At 36.3% G+C, this 21,987-nt stretch overlaps 1 protein-coding gene across 1 annotated transcript in view; it reads left to right on the forward strand.

The window, feature by feature from the left end:
• The window catches only part of LOC149779408 (uncharacterized), a 129,742-nt gene that overhangs the window by 67,665 nt on the left and 40,090 nt on the right, over positions 1 to 21,987 (forward strand). The window contains exons 11-14 of the mRNA XM_089940071.1: positions 7,754 to 7,890; positions 13,324 to 13,579; positions 15,661 to 15,705; positions 20,973 to 21,093. Of these exons, the coding sequence (XP_089796197.1) occupies positions 7,754 to 7,890; positions 13,324 to 13,579; positions 15,661 to 15,705; positions 20,973 to 21,093 (559 nt within the window). The remainder of the gene's footprint in view (positions 1 to 7,753; positions 7,891 to 13,323; positions 13,580 to 15,660; positions 15,706 to 20,972; positions 21,094 to 21,987) is intronic.

A 21,987-nucleotide genomic window follows, 5' to 3' on the forward strand; every position in this document is an offset into this window, starting at 1 on the left:
AAACACTGCCCTATATATACATACAGAAGTAGATGAGGCTCTGTGAAACAGTACCCTGTATATACATACAGAAGTAGATGAGGTTCTGTGAAACAGTACCCTATATATACATACAGAATTAGATGAGGTTCTGTGAAACACTACTCTATATATACATACAGAATTAGATGAAGTTATGTAAAACACTGCCCTATATATACATACAGAAGTAGATGTGGTTCTGCAAAACAGTACCCTGTATATACATACAGAAGTAGATGAGGTTCTGTGAAACAGTACCCTATATATACATACAGAAGTAGATGAGGTTCTGTGAAACAGTACCCTATATATACATACAAAATTAGATGAGGTTCTGTAAAACACTACCCAATATGCAGTCAAACCTGGTTATCTCACTTATGTTGGCGGGGAAAGAGGTGGCCAAATAAATCATTGACATTACTGAGTTCCTAAATGTCAGGGTTTAGTTGATAAATCTACTGCAGAACAATGATTATGCATCTGAAGTACCCAAATAAAGAATTTTGTTTTTAATAAGAAATGATACAATAAAAATAATAATTCATTTGTGCCAGATTGCTGAAAAAAGGTTTGTAGGTCTTTTAAATGAGATTACATAACAAATCACAAATTTTTACAACACTTCATTGACTGTAACAGTGTCAGTTTTTTTATAGTTGTGTTTATTTCCATATGACTAGCCTCATCCTCAGCAGGACAAAAGTTTTCTCACACTGACCTTTGTCACACTGACCAAAATCTAAGCCAGTTTACGTAGGACTGTACTTTTTAAAGTAGTTTCCTTTGTTAATGTTGATTTGTGACTAGTAGCAACATGTAACTGAATAAAATTTTGCGTGAAAATTGATTGCGTTTGTTGATCATCAGAGGTTCCGTGACACCAGTATATGATGATTCTTACTGATAAAATTTGCCTCTGTTTCAATCAAAGATGAGGCTCTTGATACTCATTTACTGACAAAACATAAAACATGTTTTAAGTATTTAAAGTTAACTGTCTCAACATCAGATTCTGTAAGAAATCCCCCTATTTAACTCATACAGTTTTTGTCCCATATCTCTCCTGACTTTTGACAGTGACCATCGGCAACAACACAGCACCAGAAGGAGAGTCATCATATCACTTTGATGTATTGCAAGGCTTTGAAAATCAAATCAAGATAAAACAATACAAATGAAAGCACTCCTTTTTCTGTTTCACAGACGTTATTTATATCAGTCACTTTTTACTTCATTCTGTTTGCATTGGAGAAACTGTAATCATAGTTCAACAATTGACAACATCACTTTTTTTTTCAAAAATACTGGGCACTATGGATTTTTTTAATATACCATTGGTGCTTTTACATACTCTTGTTCAAAAGTAATTAATAACCATGTGTTTGTTGTGTGTGTGTGGAACTGGCTTGGTTTAGAATTTTACCTGTTTCTATTTATAAATGGCTGTAAATCATGTGATGTAGCCATGCTGAAGTTGAAGGCTTTCACTCAACCAAGCATGGAACACTATAACTATTTACTTTATAACTAAACTCAGAACAAAAGGTGACCACTCCGGTGGCGTGGTGATTAGTGCATCCACCTCAGATGCGGGAGGTCATGGGTTCAATTTCTGGCGATTGATACCAAAGACTTACAAAAATGGTACTAACAGCTCCCTCGCTTGACACTCAGCATTAAGAGGTTAGTGTTAGGACTGGTCGGCCTGGTGTCAGGATAATTTGACTGGGTAGGACATCATGCTACATATCTGCAGCATGATGCCCCAGTGCTAGACATCACTATAAACTGTCACACTGCAGACATTGTAGCAATATGACTGAAAAATTGTTAAAGCTACATTAAAAATCCAAATCACACACACACACACTGAACAAAAGTTCTTAATTGTGTATGGATTGTGTGTGACCAAAATAATATTGGAATGTGATTACACTGTAGTTTGTTCCAAAAAGCATTGTGAATTTTATCCTATCTGTAACCCAATAAATTTTCAGGTCAGTGTTATTAAATGTACCTAAAGTACTTAATTCCTTTTAAATATATTTTGTAAATAAATTAGGTATTTTTAGCTACATTTAATGATGTTGACCTGATAATTTACTAAGTTTCAGATTAGATAAAATTTGCAATGCTATGTGTGGAACAAACTATATTGTCATGGTGTCGACTTGTGACAATGTCCATTATGAACGCAGCTCCTATAAAGGTCAGAAATGCATTCCTTCAGTTTTCTTACTCTAAAGTATTATTGCTTACAATGTAAGTTTCTCCACTCTATGCAAGTGATAAACCATGCATTGATGAGATCAGTTGATTTAGCATTTGTACCGGTAAAATTTGGACTAGTACCAACTTTTTCCATCTTGGGCAGTACAAGTTACTGGTCATAGCGGAAATGATGAATCATTTCTTGTAAATTTTCTCAGAGAAGGACATTAAAAATTGCATTTCTTTGAATTAAGTGGGTCCATGTTACTTCGGACTGAAACTTATGCCTGACATAATAGGGTTACCTACTTAACAGGGGTCAAGATAAGTAGGGAAAAATCAGCATTGCAAAGAAGGATATTTTTGAAACACTTGACATGCTCAAGTTCATGAGATAAGTGGGTTGGACTGTAGAATTCAATGAGGTTCTGTAAAACACTACTTCATACATACATACAGAATTAGACAAGAAAATATTTATATATTTCATTATTTCAGGACTTGAAATTAGGATTATTTTTTTCACTAAACATCAGGATTGCCTGAGTATAGTTTCACTGATCATAATTAAATTTTAGCTAAGATCAAACAGAAGCAAGTTCAGTTTTGAATTCAACATTTTGTATTATTCATTAACATCAACTCTACACAATAACAACTATAATTTTACTGAAAAGACAGGAATAAAGTACCCTTTACACTTTCATGTTTCTGTGAATACTCACTGCAGATAGTACATAACATCACATCCACTTCTGGGTCATACTTCACCCACTGATGTTCATTATCCCAACATTTCTGGTACTTTCCTAGTCTCTTCTTTTGAGTATATTTTTTATATAAGTCACTCCTCAGCTGTCAGTCATGAGGCATAGCGCATGAATGGGCTGATTAACCTAAGAACCATGTTTACCAAATGCCAACTTATTGGCTGAGTTCACTTTTGGATATCAAGTCCTAATCTATTGACAGTGATGTTGACATTATTGACATGGTTGTTCTGTTTGTTTCTGTATTCACTTTGTTTTGAGAAAAAAACTGAGTTTTTTGCAGCATTCAGAAAAAAACTGCTTTAAGGCCTCCACCCCTACCCCGATCATATGAAATATGATCTTCGACCTGATGTCAAAGCTGGAAGTATGCAGTTTGAGATTGCAAGAGCAGACATGTGCAAACATTATTCAGAATTCACCATCTGAGGTTGCAGAAATTTGGGAATTGTTTGAAATCTTGTTCGCTGTGAGCCTTCTTCAGCAGAATGTGAATGACGGTTCAGTGTTGTGAACAAAATGACACATATAAGGGGCAGACGATATAAGTTTTCTGGATGGGGCAGGTGTGAAAAAAATATGGCCTTGTATGGTAAGGGGATTTTAAGTCAGGACAAGTGAGTTTGAGGCCTTTGTCCCCAACAAATTTATTTGAGCACTGGATCAATGGGACAATAACATCATTGTGTAAAAACAACAGTAAGAAATAGAGCCATTTTGGGCATATGGAATTGGAAGTTGGGCTAGAGGAATTAGAGTCAGGGTTAGTGATTTCTTTAGAGTAATTTGTCTTGTACCTTTGAAAAAATTCCTTTGAGCGCTGTTATTTAGTACAAAAATAGGGCTTGTGAGTTTCTTAAAGTCAACATCCCTGGACCTGTGTCTGAAAAATTTATTCTTTGACCACTGTTCTTAAATAAAATAAGTCTAGAATACCTGTGTTTAAAAGTCTTTTATGAACCACAATTATAGTTCCTCAAAGCATGCTCAGGGGTTATGATAATGGCTAGTTTGTTGCCTTTACAGTTGTTCTTGGCTACTAAATTATCCTGGGTTACCAATGCTTAAAAAGTCACATATGAACTACACCCTGCCATACATAGACACATCACATGAGGTGGTTTGTTAATGTAACATCACTAAAGTAAAGCATACATTAACTTTCAACAAGAATTTGAAGAAGTTTGGTGAGGGTTTTACACATCTCAGTTATCTTCTACATTTTTCACTGTAGATTTTTGTTATAATAATAGAATATTTAGGGAACATAATGACTGAATAATTGGAAGAGATAAATGGGGGCACCTTATGTCAAATGTCTAACATGCAGAGTAAGAAAGTGATTTTTTTTCAGCTTTTATGTGACATTCTAACAAATACAACTGTTTTAGAAGCTATGATGCATTGATACCTTTAGACATGTTTACTTGTATTAATTCATCTCTATACAACTCACTCTTATCAAGGGAAAAATATTGTTTGCCCGGGAGCCCTGAAGATGTACAAAGTAATGGCAGGCAACCATTTTCCCCATTATGAAAGTTCAGTCATTCAACTGAAACATACTTTTTTAACAAATTATCATGTTAAAAATATTAAATTATATATTTTTGCCAGTGATAAATGTTAATTAAATCATTAAATTGCGCCCCAGAGTATATAGAGCAGGAGGGTGGGGTGAAGGTGGCATAATAGTCTTCATATGATCCTGTAGTTGAGTGTTGGGTGATTTCTGTTGGTAAGAAGTGATACTGATCTACGTATTCAGCACCTCAATATATGATAAAGTAGTCACAGTCAATACTAACAGGCCACAGTCACAGTCTATACACAGTCACAGTCCATACTAACAGTCCCTCACTTAAAGAAGCTCGAGTTGCAAATGTTCGTCTTTTGTCAACACACTAACATATGGAAGTGGTATCTTTCATCTCTGACTCCACATTGAAAGCCAACGATCTGATTTTATGTTTTCTCATTTGTCTGTTCAAGAAATAGACACTCAGTGTAGAGTATATGATAGTGTTTCTGTTGAGAAATATTTGCTAAAAGAATATTGTAAAAATAAAGAATCAAACAGTCACTGTTGTTGGTGCATACTTTTTTGGCTTGAGTGGTAATCAGTAAACAAAAATCTCATTTGGCAAGTATGTCCAATAGTTTAGACAACAGCTTAATTGTATTGGATTACTGATAACATGTATTATAATAATGTGAACTCAGATAAATATAAAGTACTTATAAGTTTCTGGTCAGGGCTTGCCAGCTAGTAAAAATTATATGTACAACAAAACACCATTGAATTCAAAATAAAATATTAGTTTTTGGCTGATCTCAAGCTGATTAAATAAGTGTGTTAACATATGTGACACTTTCCATTAGCAGGACTGATGAAGTGTTTTAACATGGGTGACACTTTCCATTAGCAGGACTGATGAAGTGTGTTAACATGTGTGACACTTTCCATTAGCAGGACTGATGAAGTGTGTTAACATGTGTGACACTTTCCATTAGCAGGACTGATGAAGTGTGTTAACATGTGTGACACTTTTCATTAGCAGGACTGATGAAGTGTTTTAACATGGGTGACACTTTCCATTAGCAGGACTGATGAAGTGTGTTAACATGTGTGACACTTTCCATTAGCAAGACTGATGAAGTGTGTTAACATGGGTGACACGTTCCATTAGCAGGACTGATGAAGTGTGTTAACATGTGTGACACTTTCCATTAGCAGGACTGATGAAGTATGTTAACATGGGTGACACTTTCCATTAGCAGGACTGATGAAGTGTGTTAACATGTGTGACACTTTCCATTAGCAGGACTGATGAAGTGTGTTAACATGTGTGATACTTTTCATTAGCAGGACTGATGAGGTGTGTTAACATGGGTGACATTTTCCATTAGCAGGACTGATGAAGTGTGTTAACATGGGTGACACTTTCCATTAGCAGGACTGATGAAGTGTGTTAACATTGGTGACACTTTTCATTAGCAGGACTGATGAGGTGTGTTAACATGGGTGACACTTTCCATTAGCAGGACTGATGAAGTGTGTTAACATGGGTGACACTTTCCATTAGCAGGACTGATGAAGTGTGTTAACATGGGTGACACTTTCCATTAGCAGGACTGATGAAGTGTGTTAACATGTGTGACACTTTCCATTAGCAGGACTGATGAAGTTTGTTAACATGTGTGACACTTTCCATTAGCAGGACTGATGAAGTGTGTTAACATGTGTGACATTTTCCATTAGCAGGACTGATGAAGTGTGTTAACATGGGTGACACTTTCCATTAGCAGGACTGATGAAGTGTGTTAAAATGTGTGACACTTTCCATTAGCATGACTGATGAGGTGTGTTAACATGGGTGACACTTTCCATTAGCAGGACTGATGAAGTTTGTTAACATGTGTGACACTTTCCATTAGCAGGACTGATGAAGTTTGTTAACATGTGTGACACTTTCCATTAGCAGGACTGATGAAGTGTGTTAACATGGGTGACACTTTCCATTAGCAGGACTGATGAAGTGTGTTAACATGTGTGACACTTTCCATTAGCAGGACTGATGAAGTGTGTTAACATGTGTGACACTTTTCATTAGCAGGACTGATGAGGTGTATTAACATGGGTGACACTTTCCATTAGCAGGACTGATGAAGTGTGTTAACATGTGTGACACTTTCCATTAGCAGGACTGATGAAGTGTGTTAACATGTGTGACACTTTCCATTAGCAGGACTGATGAAGTGTGTTAACATGTGTGACACTTTCCATTAGCAGGACTGATGAAGTTTGTTAACAAGTGTGACACTTTCTATTAGCAGGACTGATGAAGTGTGTTAACATGGGTGACACTTTCCATTAGCAGGACTGATGAAGTGTGTTAACATGTGTGACACTTTCCATTAGCAGGACTGATGAAGTGTGTTAACATGGTGACACTTTCCATTAGCAGGACTGATGAAGTGTGTTAACATGTGTGACACTTTCCATTAGCAGGACTGATGAAGAGTGTTAACATTTGTGACACTTTCCATTAGCAGGACTGATGAAGTGTGTTAACATGTGTGACACTTTCCATTAGCAGGACTGATAGTGAGTTAGGACTAATTATATGCAGTACATTATGTTGAACAATTTTGATCACATCAGTCTTTTAGGCAACTATAGTAATTACCAGGCAACTGGAAATATCTGCTGGGCAAACCACAGCAGGTTCTGGAGAAAAAACCATGGATTTTCAACATTTTTTCAGCCCAGCTTATAATGCCGTTCAATATAATGTGATTTCAGGTTTAACATGTTACTATTATTTGTCCCTTGACTAAATTAAATCATTGTACATGAATTTGTCTATCAGATGTATGACAGTGGGGGTTGAAAGAAAACAACATGAAGCTAGGTACGGTGGCTTTGTATTTTGAAGGTTTGTGTGTTAAAACATCATTATTATTTGACCAAATTAAATGCATGATACCATATAAAGTGAAATATATATTAAAGTTACATAAACTAAAATGATTACAGTATGTTTGACTGGCCTTTTGTTTGTTTCTCTACCTGGACATATGCATTGATTATTTTGACCATTCTTATTATACCATGGTTCAGCAAGTAACATGGCCAGCACTTATGTATTATTAGGAGGAAGTGTTATGACTATCTCTTCATCTGTTAGTAAGTAATGAAAGGGAACTACAGTACTTTGATTGTTGATATATTTTCTATAAACCAGGCTTGCAGTACTTAACCGAATTCCGCACAGATGATGGACAGATGACTCGATTTGTCTGTAACTTGTGTGAATGTTGGTGTGATGGAAAGACTGTCATCCCTCATTTGACCGGATTGAAACATCGCCAAAAGTACTTTGTAAGTGATAGTATTTGTTGCTTTATGTTTTTAAATATTACATACAGTCTAGTCTAGTTTATTCAGCTTCCATATAATTACCAATTCCTAAGTACATAGTAAACAGAATGATTTAATGCAGATTGTTCAAATTTAAACTAGTTATTTGACAGTTTGGTTCATTCTGACTACAGCCTTTTCATTAAAGTAGCTGCCTCAAGTTAGGTGTACAAGGCTGGGTCACTGCAACAGTATGCACACAACTACATACATGTTTTGTTCTGTGTGAGCAGAAAGAACGAATTTGATTTGGCATAGGAATATGACAAGACTGTCAGGCCAAGATGTATTCCTGTGTCAAACAACTTCTTTCCCATAAATCAGTACAAAACACAAATGTGGTTTTGTATTTATTACATACTTTTTTAATGCATTCTAAATGTTTGTTCCTTCACGATATGAATGAAATTCAGAGTGTACTGGGATTTTTTAATGCTCGATTCACTGTCTAAAAATATAAACGTGGGCATCAAAGAAGGCACCTATGTAGTTCAGATCAGGGTGTGTGATATGGAAATATGTTTTGAACAGCTGTATTGAACACTATATCAAGCATATAAGATTAACTCATTAACCTTGGAGCCTTGTTTATGCATCAGGAGGTAGTAACTTAAGATACACTAAAGTAGGTGGTATTATAGAAAGGTAGACAGATGTAGCTCTACATTGATACCAAATAATCTGGACTTTCTGGTTGCAGTACAAATTACATAGGGAAAAACTTATTTTTTTGGACCCAATTTGTTTTCCACCCCAAATTCGCCCGTTGTTGGAATTCAATTATGTGTCTGGATTTCAAACTTTTTGGGCCTCAGGAAGTTGCTGTTTCACCACAATGCCGGTCTCATATAGTTACTTGTATGATATACTGGAGGGCACATTGGTTCTGTTCAGCATCCTTGAGCCCATAAGGGGTAAATATTGATGAAGATACAAAGTATGTTTGAAATTTATAAAATACAGGGTTAGAGTGTCTGCCTTGGATGTGGGAGGTCATGGGTTCGATCCTAGGCCGCGTCATACCAAAGACTTAAATAAATGGTACTTACAGCTGCCTCGCTTGGCACTCAGCATTAAGAGGTTAGTGTTAGGACTGGTCGGCCTGGTCTTCAAATAATGTGACTGGGTGGGACATCATACTACATGTCTGTGACATGATGCCCCAGTGCTAGATATCACTATAAACTGCCACACTGCAGACATCTTAGTGATATGACTGAAAAATTGTTAAAGCTATGTTAAAATTCCAAATCACACACACACACACACACACACACACACTGACACACACAATACAGAAACCCTGAAATAATTGTTTTTAAAACATACAAAAATTTCATAGTAAGAAATTTTTGTCAAAGTTTCCTACTGACCCAGATATCTTGACAAACTATTCTAAGACTTGCATTTGGTTTCAAATGCAGCTGTCAGTGAGATGAGCTAACTATGGTCATTTAAAGTCTCTTGTTATCAACTTGTTATAATACTTCTACTTTGATATCAAGAAATATTGTTCTTTGTTACTATGTTGTCTTTTATGTCCTGTTACAATGGTGAGCATTTCGTAGGACAAGTCACTTCAATCAGAATTTATTTTCTGCTTGATAATGTTTGAGCTGGTGGCTCTTTCCATGGTCTTTGGGCTTTTTCTTCACCAAATATACTGTCTGCATGTATGACCTGTCATGTACTTTAAAAATGGTGTTACACCCCCAAAAATCACTTATATATCCATTTGTTTGTCCATCCATCTCTCAGTCACACCATCCATCTCTCAGTCACACCATCCATCTGCTTTTTTCATGAAACTTTAGTTATGTTGCCCGTGTGATAAATATTTACATCATGGATGTCACCAATGGTTCCCATTCATAAATCACTGTATTTACATCATGGATGTCACCAATGGTTCCCATTCATAAATCACTGTATTTACATCATGGATGTCACCAATGGTTCCCATTCATTGATCACTGGGTGAAGGTTCAGAAGCCAGTATATGCAAATTTAAGTTACAATTGTTGTTGATGTTATGGGTTTAGATCCATTTTTCAGCACATGAAAGGCTATATACAGCAGCCAATATATTTGGTGGAGGAAGAACCCAGGCAAATCCTGGGAATAACCACCAATCCACAGGAAGCTTCTGGCAAGCTTTTCCATATATACATATCCAGCATATATGAATGTTTCAGGAAATACTATGTTTTATAAGTTAGTGTTGAGTACATTCAAAACTATATATTTGGATTTGAATGGAATCTGGCAGGAAAGTTATAGAAAATATGCTTCATTTTTGACATTTTTGATGTAATTACTGTAGGGATACAATAAGATTAACAGTTAACTGTACAATAATTTCCATGGCATGATGACTTCAGTTAACTGTCTGGTTTGGATAATGTACATGTCAATAATTTCCATGGCATGATGGCTTCAATTAACTGTCTGGTTTGGATAATGTACAATAATTCCATGGCATGATGGCTTCAGTTAACTATCTGGTTTGGATAATGTACTATAATTTCCATGGCATGATGGCTTCAATTAACTGTCTGGTTTGGATAATGTACAATAATTTCCATGGCATGATGGCTTCAGTTAACTATCTGGTTTGGATAATGTACTATAATTTCCATGGCATGATTACTTCAGTTAACTGTCTGGTTTGGATAATGTACAATAATTTCCATGGCATGATGGCTTCAATTAACTATCTGGTTTGGATAATGTACAATAATTTCCACGACATGATGACTTCAATTAACTATCTGGTTTGGATAATATACAATAATTTCCATGGCATGATGACTTCAGTTAACTGTCTGGTTTGGACAATGTACAATAATTTCCATGGCATGATGACTTCAGTTAACTGTCTGGCTTGGATAATGTACAATAATTTCCATGGCATGATGGCTTCAATTAACTGTCTGGTTTGGATAATGTACAATAATTTCCATGGCATGATGGCTTCAATTAACTGTCTGGTTTTTGTAATGTACCATAATTTCCATGGCATGATGACTTCAGTTAACTGTCTGGTTTGGATAATGTACAATAATTTCCATGGCATGATGGCTTCAATTAACTATCTGGTTTGGATAATTACAATAATTTCCATGGCATGATGACTTCAGTTAAATGTCTGGTTTGGATAATGTACAATAATTTCCATGGCATGATGGCTTCAATTAACTGTCTGGTTTTTGTAATGTACCATAATTTCCATGGCATGATGACTTCAGTTAACTGTCTGGTTTGGATAATGTACAATAATTTCCATGGCATGATGGCTTCAATTAACTATCTGGTTTGGATAATTACAATAATTTCCATGGCATGATGACTTCAGTTAAATGTCTGGTTTGGATAATGTACAATAATTTCCATGGCATGATGGCTCCAATTAACTATCTGGTTTTTATAATGTACAATAATTTCCATAGCATGATGACTTCAGTTAACTGTCTGGTTTGGATAATGTACAATAATTTCCATGGCATGATGGCTTCAATTAACTATCTGGTTTGGATAATGTACAATAATTTCCATAGCATGATGACTTCAGTTAACTGTCTGGTTTGGATAATGTACAATAATTTCCATGGCATGATGACTTCAGTTAATTGTCTGGTTTGGATAATGTACACTAATTTCCATTGCATGATTACTTCAGTTAACTATCTGGTTTGGATAATGTACAATAATTTCCATGGCATGATGACTTCAGTTAACTGTCTGGTTTGGATAATGTACAATAATTTCCATGGCATGATGGCTTCAATTAACTATCTGGTTTGGATAATGTACAATAATTTCCATTGTATGATGACTTCAGTTAGCTGTCTGGTTTGGATAATGTACAATAATTTTCATTGCATGATGACTTCAGTTAACTGTTTGGTTTGGATAATGTACAATAATTTCCACAGCATGATTACTTCAGTTAACTGTCTGGTTTGGATAATGTACAATAATTTCCATGGCATGATGACTTCAGTTAACTGTTTGGTTTGGATAATGTACAATATTTTCCATAGCATGATTACTTCAGTTAACTGTCTGGTTTGGATAATGTACAATAATTTTCATTGCATGATGACTTCAGTTAACTGTCTGCTTTGGATAATGTACAATAATTTCCATGGCATGATGACACTTTAAGACCATCACACTATAGCTGTACAATTAGATTTTCAAATATTCAGAACATTTTCAAATATTCGTCAAATACAGTCTTTTATAAATTAATGTGAGTATATTAGTAATTGGAGTCAAATGAAATTTAGCAGCAAAATTTAGAAATTGTGCTTCTTTCTGTACATCTTTAGTGTAATAATGGATCCAATGAAACCAGTTATCAGTACACGTACACTCAACCAGTACACTAATGAGTTGCCAATTTTCTTATATATGTGCCTTACTTTAATTACTTATTTCTCTGCTTCCTTTAATTGTATTTAAACTATGCAGATCACTGATTTTGTGATAAATATTTCATAAGCTCTCTTTTTATGTTTTTGTAAATATGTAGATTTATTGGGTATTGCCTAAGAACAGGTAAGGATCACAAATGCCTGCATACAATATTCCTGTTATTCTGGCACATTTCAACAGTTTTATTATCATTTTTATGTTGGGGACCATATGTATGGAAACAAAGTTAATTGGCTATTTGAAGAAATTATGTAACATAGAAGAATTGGAAAAGACACATTGTAAGAATAAGAAGATTGTATGGCACATCAACACAAGTTGGTTCTTTAGTGCTAAGTATTGGGTGTAAAGTGCATTGACTAAAGACATGCCAAAGTAGCCATCCCAAACTGATCTAATAGCAAGATTCAAACCTGCTTACATTTGATCAGTTGTCCAGCACACTAACCACTGTGCTACCACAGCGTCAGGGGCCCCGAGTGGCCGAGTGGTCTAAAGCGCTCTCCGTTACGGATCACTGTCATCTCACCTCTGTCTGCATCGGTTCGAGTCTCGGATTCGGCCAATGTGGATATGTGAGAAAGCTTGCCAGTAGCTTCTCGAGGGTCGGTGGTTCTTTCCGGGGATTTTCCGGTTTCTTCCTCCACCATTAATACTGGCCGCCATGTATAGCCTATCGCGTGCTGAAAAATGGCGTTAAACCCTACAACAACAACAACCACAGCGTCAGCATCCAATAGCCACCCTTGAGACATTTAGAATGGAGCATCAGGTCCATTGTACATCACTCTGCCTATATAGGAAAAGCAAAATTAGTTCAAGCAATTAACACTATGCCACTGCAGCTACAAATATCCTGTCTGTTCATAGGTTTTTCTGTTAAAATTACTGTAGCTGTTTTTGTCTTCTTATATTGAATAATCTATCCATAGTTTTCCACCTTGAATTTCCTAGGAAGAAGAACACCCACATATTTATAACCACATCACTAGTTTCAATTTGAAGAAGAGCAAGGCAGAATTAACTGAATCTGTGACATTGTTTGCCAAAGACGTGGAAGAGAAGGAGGGTCGAAAAGAGGTCAAGATTAGACATTATGTGGCTGTGGAAGATAAAAATGTCAGCTCTGTGCAGGAGGAGACAAGCAAAAAGGACCTTACAGGGAAGCACAAAGCATTTGAAGCCAACATGGCAGAACAAGAACAAAATGGTAAAATAATATAAGTAATTCTTGTACAGATTTTATTTGCTTCTTTTTTGCAGTGTATAAAAATGATGTGTGCATTGAACATTTTGTTCATTTATGGCAATAACTATGTATAAAATTTAAAGAAGTCAAGCTTTGACAAAATGTAACTTCCAAAATGCCAAGAATAGAGCTGTATTTCAGCATCTTTTTTCACAGTTACTCTATGTTTAAAAGTCCAAAATTACAAAAATATTTTAAGAGTTAGAAGTGTGATTTGTTTGGCACAGTAAAATAAAAGCTCAGTGTTGCAAAAAGAAGAATCCATAGAAAGTGATTAAAATCTTATAAATAATATTGGTTTGGTATTGTTTTGTGTTCATTCTTTTCAAGTATGGTATTGATTTGGTATTGTTTTGCTGTCCCTCTTTTGAAGCATAATATTGGTTTGGTATTGTTTTGCTGTCCCTCTTTTGAAGCATGGTATTGGTTTGGTATTGTTTTGCTTTCCCTCTTTTGAAGCATGGTATTAGTTTGGTACTGTTTTGCTGTCCCTCTTTTGAAGCATGGTATTGGTTTGGTGTTGTTTTGCTTTCCCTCTTTTCAAGCATGGTATTGGTTTGATACTTTTTTGCTTTCCCTCTTTTCAAGCATGGTATTGGTTTGGTATGGTTTTGCTTTCCCTCTTTTTCAAGCATGGTATTGGTTTGGTACTGTTCTGCTATCCCTCTTTTCAAGCATGGTATTGGTTTGGTATTGTTTTGCTTTCCCTCTTTTCAAGCATGGTATTGGTTTGATACTTTTTTGCTTTGCCTCTTTTCAAGCATGGTATTGGTTTGGTATGGTTTTGCTGTCCCTCTTTTGAAGCATGATATTGGTTTGGTATTATTTTGCTTTCCCTCTTTTCAAGCATGGTATTGGTTTGATATTGTTTTGCTTTCCCTCTTTTGAAGCATGGTATTGGTTTGGTACTGTTTTGCTTTCCCTCTTTTCAAGCATGGTATTGGTTTGGTATTGTTTTGCTGTCCCTCTTTTGAAGCATGGTATTGGTTTGTTATTGTTTTGCTTTCCCCTTTTGAAGCATGGTATTGGTTTGATACTTTTTTGCTTTGCCTCTTTTTAAGCATGGTATTGGTTTGGTATTGTTTTGCTTTCCCTCTTTTTCAAGCATGGTATTGGTTTGGTACTGTTCTGCTATCCCTCTTTTCAAGCATGGTATTGGTTTGGTATTGTTTTGCTTTCCCTCTTTTCAAGCATGGTATTGGTTTGGTATTGTTTTGCTTTCCCTCTTTTCAAGCATGGTATTGGTTTGGTATTGTTTTGCTGTCCCACTTTTCAAGCATGGTATTGGTTTGGTATTGTTTTGCTTTCCCTCTTTTTCAAGCATGGTATTGGTTTGGTATTGTTTTGCTTTCCCTCTTTTTCAAGCATGGTATTGGTTTGGTATTGTTTTGCTTTCCCTCTTTTCAAGCATGGTATTGGTTTGGTATTGTTTTGCTGTCCCACTTTTCAAGCATGGTATTGGTTTAGTATTGTTTTGCTTTCCCTCTTTTTAAGCATGATATTGGTTTGGTATTGTTTTGCTTTCCCACTTTTCAAGTTTGGTATTGGTTTGGTATTGTTTTGCTTTCCCTCTTTTCAAACATGGTATTGGTTTGGTATTGTTTTGCTGTCCCTCTTTTCAAGCATGGTATTGGTTTGTTATTGTTTTGCTTTCCCTCTTTTCAAGCATGGTATTGGTTTGGTATTGTTTTGCTGTCCCACTTTTCAAGCATGGTATTGGTTTGGTATTGTTTTGCTTTCCCTCTTTTCAAGCATGGTATTGGTTTGGTATTGTTTTGCTGTCCCTCTTTTCAAGCATGGTATTGGTTTGGTATTGTTTTGCTTTCCCACTTTTCAAGTTTGGTATTGGTTTGGTATTGTTTTGCTTTCCCTCTTTTCAAGCATGGTATTGGTTTGGTATTGTTTTGCTTTCTCACTTTTCAAGTTTGGTATTGGTTTGGTTTTGTTCTGCTATCCATCTTTTTTAATTGTTTTGCTTGTCCTCTTTTCCTGCATGAACACCATCATATCTGTCATTCATTAAAGTATTTTTTTTCTTGCAGGTTCGCCACCAAAGAGGAGCCGCGTTGATCAAACCTTTGATAGAGGTATTAAAGACTAAATAAAATTGCTAAAATATTAGTAAACAGGAAACTGTTAGAAAATGATCCTGAAATTATTGCGTAAGAAGTGCACATTGCGATGGGCAAGTTTGCCTGGAAACTTGTTTATTGAAATAAAGTAAAAACAAAGTTTTCTTTCTCAGAAAAACAGAAGAAATCATTTATTTGTATGTACATCAAATTTGCAGATAATCTTTTGATTAAAATGGTCAGTTAAGATCCTTCTCATTAATATTAACTCTAGTATTAAACAAACAAAATTTCTTGGATCCATTGGTAAACTTATAAGGTATCAATGGTTTTATGTCCTTGTGGAGAGGGTAGGCTAGAGTCCTGCAATGTTTGCTCCCTTTTGCTTAAAAAAACATATATTCTCTTTTATCTGTTTGTATCTCATATGTAATAAGGGAAAAATTCTGTAGGGAAGAAAACAAAATACTTTGGAACTTGTCCAACATCGAAACTCAGTGGACATGGATTACGTGAAAACACCAAACAGGATGTATGTGAACCCTTGTCATAAATATTTATGCAACAATGAAATTGAAAGAAACATAAAAAAGACAAACAAACACAAATACTCTAATAAGCCTTAAAACTTGGACTTGATATGTATTGCCTTACACACCATGACATTAACACAAAAGATAAAGCTAGACCCTGCCATGTATATATGCAAAAAATTCATCAAATGATATAATATTGACATTATATACAACTAATGGGTTTCACATTCACCATACTGTGAACATGTTTTTATATAAAAGATGTGTATGGTTCATGTAACCATATGCAGTGTCAGCATTCCAAATTCACTGACCAAGATTCTGTATACACAGTTCAAAATTCATATCTTTGAATGAACTTTCTGGTGGCTTTCCAGTCATACCACTACGTTGCTTTGTTGCCAACTTTGTCTTTTTGCTGCTGAATATGTTGTTCTGTTGCAAACCATGTTTGCTCTGTTGCCAACCATGTTTCCCTGTTGCCAACTACGTTGCTTTTTCTCCTTCAGCTATGTTCCACAGTCAGATTAACTTTAGGGAATATAAGACTGCTACCTTGAGAATCCAGCCCTACTAAAAGACAAAAATTGGCCTTTTTCTGTCTATCTCATATAGACAGATGGCAATAACTCTTGACTATTACCTCCCATTGCCACCGCTAGGTGTCACTAGTTTTTAAGCTTCACTGCTGTACTGATAACAATGTACATTATACCTTTTACAATCAAGCCATCTTAGTGTTAAAATTATACCATCCAGGATTTTTTTGCGTTGGACAATCTTCTACAGGTTGTATACATTATTTTTAAATTTTATTCCAAATTTGTGTGACTTTGTCATCTATTTAAGACCATGTTACAGCATGCTGTCATTGAACTCATTGTCATTGTGACACTGACTATTTTAAGTTAGTAACATGCCAAATTGCTAATTTATGCTCTTTTTTTTCTTCTTCTTGTGCAATTTAGTCCCCCACCACCTAAAATTCATTGCTTGCAACCATCAGCCACAGTAACATCAGCAACAGTAAAGGAGATTAATTTTGAGATGGTACAGCTGTCCACATCAAAGAAATGTATTGTCTGGTCCAGGAAATGGTGATGCAGTTATTGACATGAAACCAGATATTAACTTTATTTCTCTCACATGTTTTCATGCCTTTTTACAACTCATTGGGAGAGTGTCCCCTCAATTTTAGGCTGCCCAGTAGGCACAAATCCCCAACATGTCCAAACATGGCCTTCAGGTCTGAAATTCTAAATGCATGGGGTTTGTACCAGATCCATTTGATCCATTTCATCATACAGCCTTGCCCTCACTGGCTATACAGCTGTCCAACTGTCCCAGCATGGGGACTTTTTTGAGAAAACAATGAGTCCAACTAGGAATAATGGTGATCTTAGTAACAGATCCATCTGTCTAGCCATACCATCAGCAACATACCCTTACTTTGATAGAGATTTCAGTGAGAAATCTGTCGATGTGATCTGGTATGACTTATCCAGAGCTGCAAGTAGAACCAGATCAGTACTTGACACACAGTGAGTGTAATGAAGCTCCTACAAATCATCCGTACTCAGATCCAGCCATGGAATGGACTGAATTTTTGCTTTAAGGCTGCATTTGAGGAAATTTATAAGGTATTGGCAGCTTCAGAATGCCCTCTGCCTCATACCACTGCTGAAGGCTGTAAAGTTAAAGCATTCGTAGATTTCAGTGTGGAGGAAGAGGCACTGTCATTTCAGCAACTTTCCCAATTGACTAAAATTAAGGAGACAGTGACCGGCTGTCAGGTAGAATTGGTGACATGGGAAATTCTAAGACCTTCTTTTTAGAAAGCCAAGTACCATGATGTTCTCATCTCACTGGTACAAAACTCATATGCCTTCAGTACCGATGTCCCTGACAAAAATCGAACAACATGTCCACTCCACTGTTTCATAAAGTGCACAGAAATGTTTTCCATGCCACATCCAAGCTAGCCTGGGACTTAGTCACTACATCCTCAATGCTAGGTCTGGCCACCCTACCAATTTTCCAACTCGCACAGAAATCTGGCATTACTGGGCAGCTCACCATTCCATAGCCAATGCATTAACTGCTTTGGCCAGCTTTGACCTGATACAACTTGATGCATGCCTGCAGTCCACTTTGCTCAAGCCTCATCATACCCTGGCTTCATGGATGACTCCATTTGGGTCATCATTACTCTTTGGCAGAGGCAGGCAGCACAGGAACTGCTCCTCCAACTAGCCACTCACCCCCCACCCCCCCAGGTATTTTGCAACAATCAGCCCGCACCACTGCAGAGGGACGATAAGTAGACTTGGGATAAGGGATTTTTTCAGTCAAATGTGCAGTATAGATCCCATCCCAATGCCAGGAGAAAAAAGTCTAAACAAGCTAGGAGGCAACCATACAAATACAGTTAAAAACCATGGGTCTCCATCTTCAAGCCTTCTAATTCTAGACAATGGCCTAATCTCCTTACCGCCCGCAGACAGCCTACCTGTGGGTGGTCACCTCCCGCAATTTCAGGCTCACGGATCACTCTTAGAATGATTGGGTGATAAAGGTAATTTTGGAGGGGCTTCAGATTTCATTTATACCCCTCCACTTTCCTCTTCTCCCCTTTTCATGGATGTACTGTCAGATTAGGAAAAGGATGCCTTTCTACAACAGGAGATACGGTCACTGATCAAAAAAGAGGTGGTGGAGATTGTGCAAAAACCACAATTGCTCAGGTTTTATTCCAGGCAGTTTCTTATTCTGAAGGTGAATGGCAAGTTGAGGTCAATCATCACCCAGAGTTGCTTCAACCAATATATTTTGCCACAAAAATTCAAGATGGAGACAATGAGATTCATCCATCTCTCCATCCATTGGGATGAGTATGCCATTAGGTCTCTATCTGACAGTTGTATATTTTCACATCCTTTACTACCCTGTTCTGATTGACTTCATCAACAACGACTGCAACTGACCTGGACAACATCCTCCAGAAACATATAGGTTCCAAGGCAACACAAATTTCCTCACTTTTAGATCATCTAGGCTTTCTAGTGAACTGGGAAAAGTTCGACCTCTGTCCATCCCAGCTTTTTGTCCAACTAGGTATGTGTTTATCACTAACCTAAATCTGGTATGGCTTCCTCTTGTTCACATATTCAGGATCATTGAACTCATTCTAACAGGACTTGGATTTCAGCAAAGGAGTTCTTCTTGAAACTCCTTGGATTATTCAATGCAGAGGCAAACTTGATCCAGCTAGACTGTCTTTCTTTGCACCCCTTTCAAATGACATTGCTAGCATAATGGTGCCCTTTTTTAAGGCCCCTCAGTCAAACAGTCTTGAACATGCTCAAGATACTACCTTTCTTGCATCAGTGGTGCAACCCAGGTCAGCTAAACATGGGGATTCAGTGGAAAAGTCCCAAGCAGAAATAAATATATGAACCAGTGCTAGTACATACTGTTGGGGTTCCCAGCTGTTGCCAGTCTTCATTAATGGCAGGGGCACATGGAGCCAGGGCGTTGCCTCTCCACATCAACCTTTTAGAAATGAAGGCTGTAAATACTTACCCAAGCACATTACTTAAAAACCCTCCCAACCCCGCCATGCAAGCAACCTCATTAGTATATTGCTCATCTTAAAAACTAGTGACGATTGTCATTGGGCTGGATTCTCGAAGTAGCAGGTTTATATCCCCTAATGTTATTGTGATTGGGTAAGTATTCTCAGAGGAACATGCTTTACTTAAAAATTTGCTGTTTCCGGCATGTTGATCTGTTGTCAACTATGTTGCTTTGTTTCCAACAGTATTGCCCTGTTGCCAACAATAAGGTTATGCTGCCACTGCCTTTTTGCTAGCTTTGCTGCCACACTGCCAGCTACAAATAAACCAAACTGGCCTGCATATTATATTGAATAAATGTCAATAATAATAAAATATATATATATCCAATAAATCATACCCAACATATAAAAGAAATACATACTTATAATTATTGTAAAAACTCATTTAAAATACTACATATAATTTTTAGCTTAAGTATAAATATTTTAAACTGTAAACTGATTATTTTTCATATCCCAAACACAGTACAATTTACTGAAATTCCAAAATATTAACATAAAAGCTGAAATAATACATCCATACCAGACTTTTGAAGCATGAGTACAGTTACAAATAGAACTTATTATTGTAAAGTGAACTAATACTCATCCCTATGGCTGTAGTAAACTCTCTCTAAAGTAGATGCTACCTGACAAGATCTCTGGATCATTATGCCCACACACAGCATATGTATCCAACAAGAAATGTACAAGACCCAAGGGTAAAGTACCCATGCACATCATGAAATATGGGTATCTTACTGCAGATGATCTACAGCTAGGTAACCAATTACTTGGTTACTATTGGCCATGGTAAAAACAAAATATTAAAATACTCTCGGTAATGCTGTATGCGTCACTGAACTTATAATCATTCTAATGCATCACCCAGTTATTTTATTGCCTTATTTCATGACAGTGTGGTCTTTCCAGATAGATGTAATTGGGAGTTCTCATTTATACATAAGAACATTGATTCATACATGAAAAATCTGGTTCTCATGACAGGTGGTCTTTTGAACTAATGGTCTTTTATGTCAGGTGGTCAAAATAATCTATTATGACAAATCCCATTCCCTTTCCTAACTTAAATATTCATTAGATGACTTGAGACTGTATTTCATTACCAGATACCAAAGGAGGAGTCAGAGGATCTGAGAGACCCAAAAGAGGAAAATTTGATGGTACAGGACCTAGAAGATTTTGGCAGGAGGGTTTAGAAAGGGACAAGGGATCAGGGATGCATGTAGGGTTAGTATAATAAATCTCAGAATTAGGAGGTAGCAGTTTTGTATTTGAGGATTTCAGGATATAGTTAGTAACTTAAGTGATTCAGATGTTAGTAACCAGACAAGGAACCAAGTCACAACATAAAAAATTTCTTTTCAGTGACCTTAACCTTGAGGCAGGTGGCATGGGTACCATCTAGTCATGATATATACTTCAGCAAACATTTTAATAAAATGTATTCATTGGTTAAAAACTTCTGCTCTAGACAAGGTATTTAAAGAAATTTTACTATTTATATATCATGACTAGGCAGTATATTACATACTGCTGCCTTGCCCTCTTCCCCAAGATCAAGGTCATGGGTACAGATTAACCTTTGAACCAATGAAGGTATTCAACTGAAACTTTAGCCCTTTCAATATATACACTTGACTGTATATCATGTACTAATTCATAAGGTCAGAACGAGGGATAATATAAGCCACTGTCCTTATCATGGCTGTTTTTTTTTTAAACAACTGGAGCCATTTATCTTGATGAGAGTTTACCCACATCTACACATCAGTCATTAGTAGGGAAAATGTCACAAAGGTAATGTGATCCTTGTAGTTGTTTAAAGTACTAAAAGAAGCAGCAGTGTTGTCAAAAGTTTAAAGAATTTTTGGAAGGTTTTTGTAGATCATTTGTCAGAAGCCTATTTGAGACTAGGGCATGGTTTTTTTTTTACAGTTTTGAAAAAAGTATTAAAGATTTTAGATTTTTAATAATGTTGGCTATATTTTATGGTAGATTGGCATTATTTAACAAATTTAAAAGTGCTTCCAACCCAGATGCTTTCTATAAAAGTATTATGAAATTCTGTCAAGCATTTTTAGAGAAAAGATCATTTAAAGTTTTTTTTCTGTTTTCAGCAGT

This window comes from Sinohyriopsis cumingii, chromosome 17, assembly GCF_028554795.1.
Source record: "Sinohyriopsis cumingii isolate HCF-2022 chromosome 17, ASM2855479v2, whole genome shotgun sequence".
In the NCBI taxonomy this organism is placed as follows: domain Eukaryota; kingdom Metazoa; phylum Mollusca; class Bivalvia; order Unionida; family Unionidae; genus Sinohyriopsis; species Sinohyriopsis cumingii.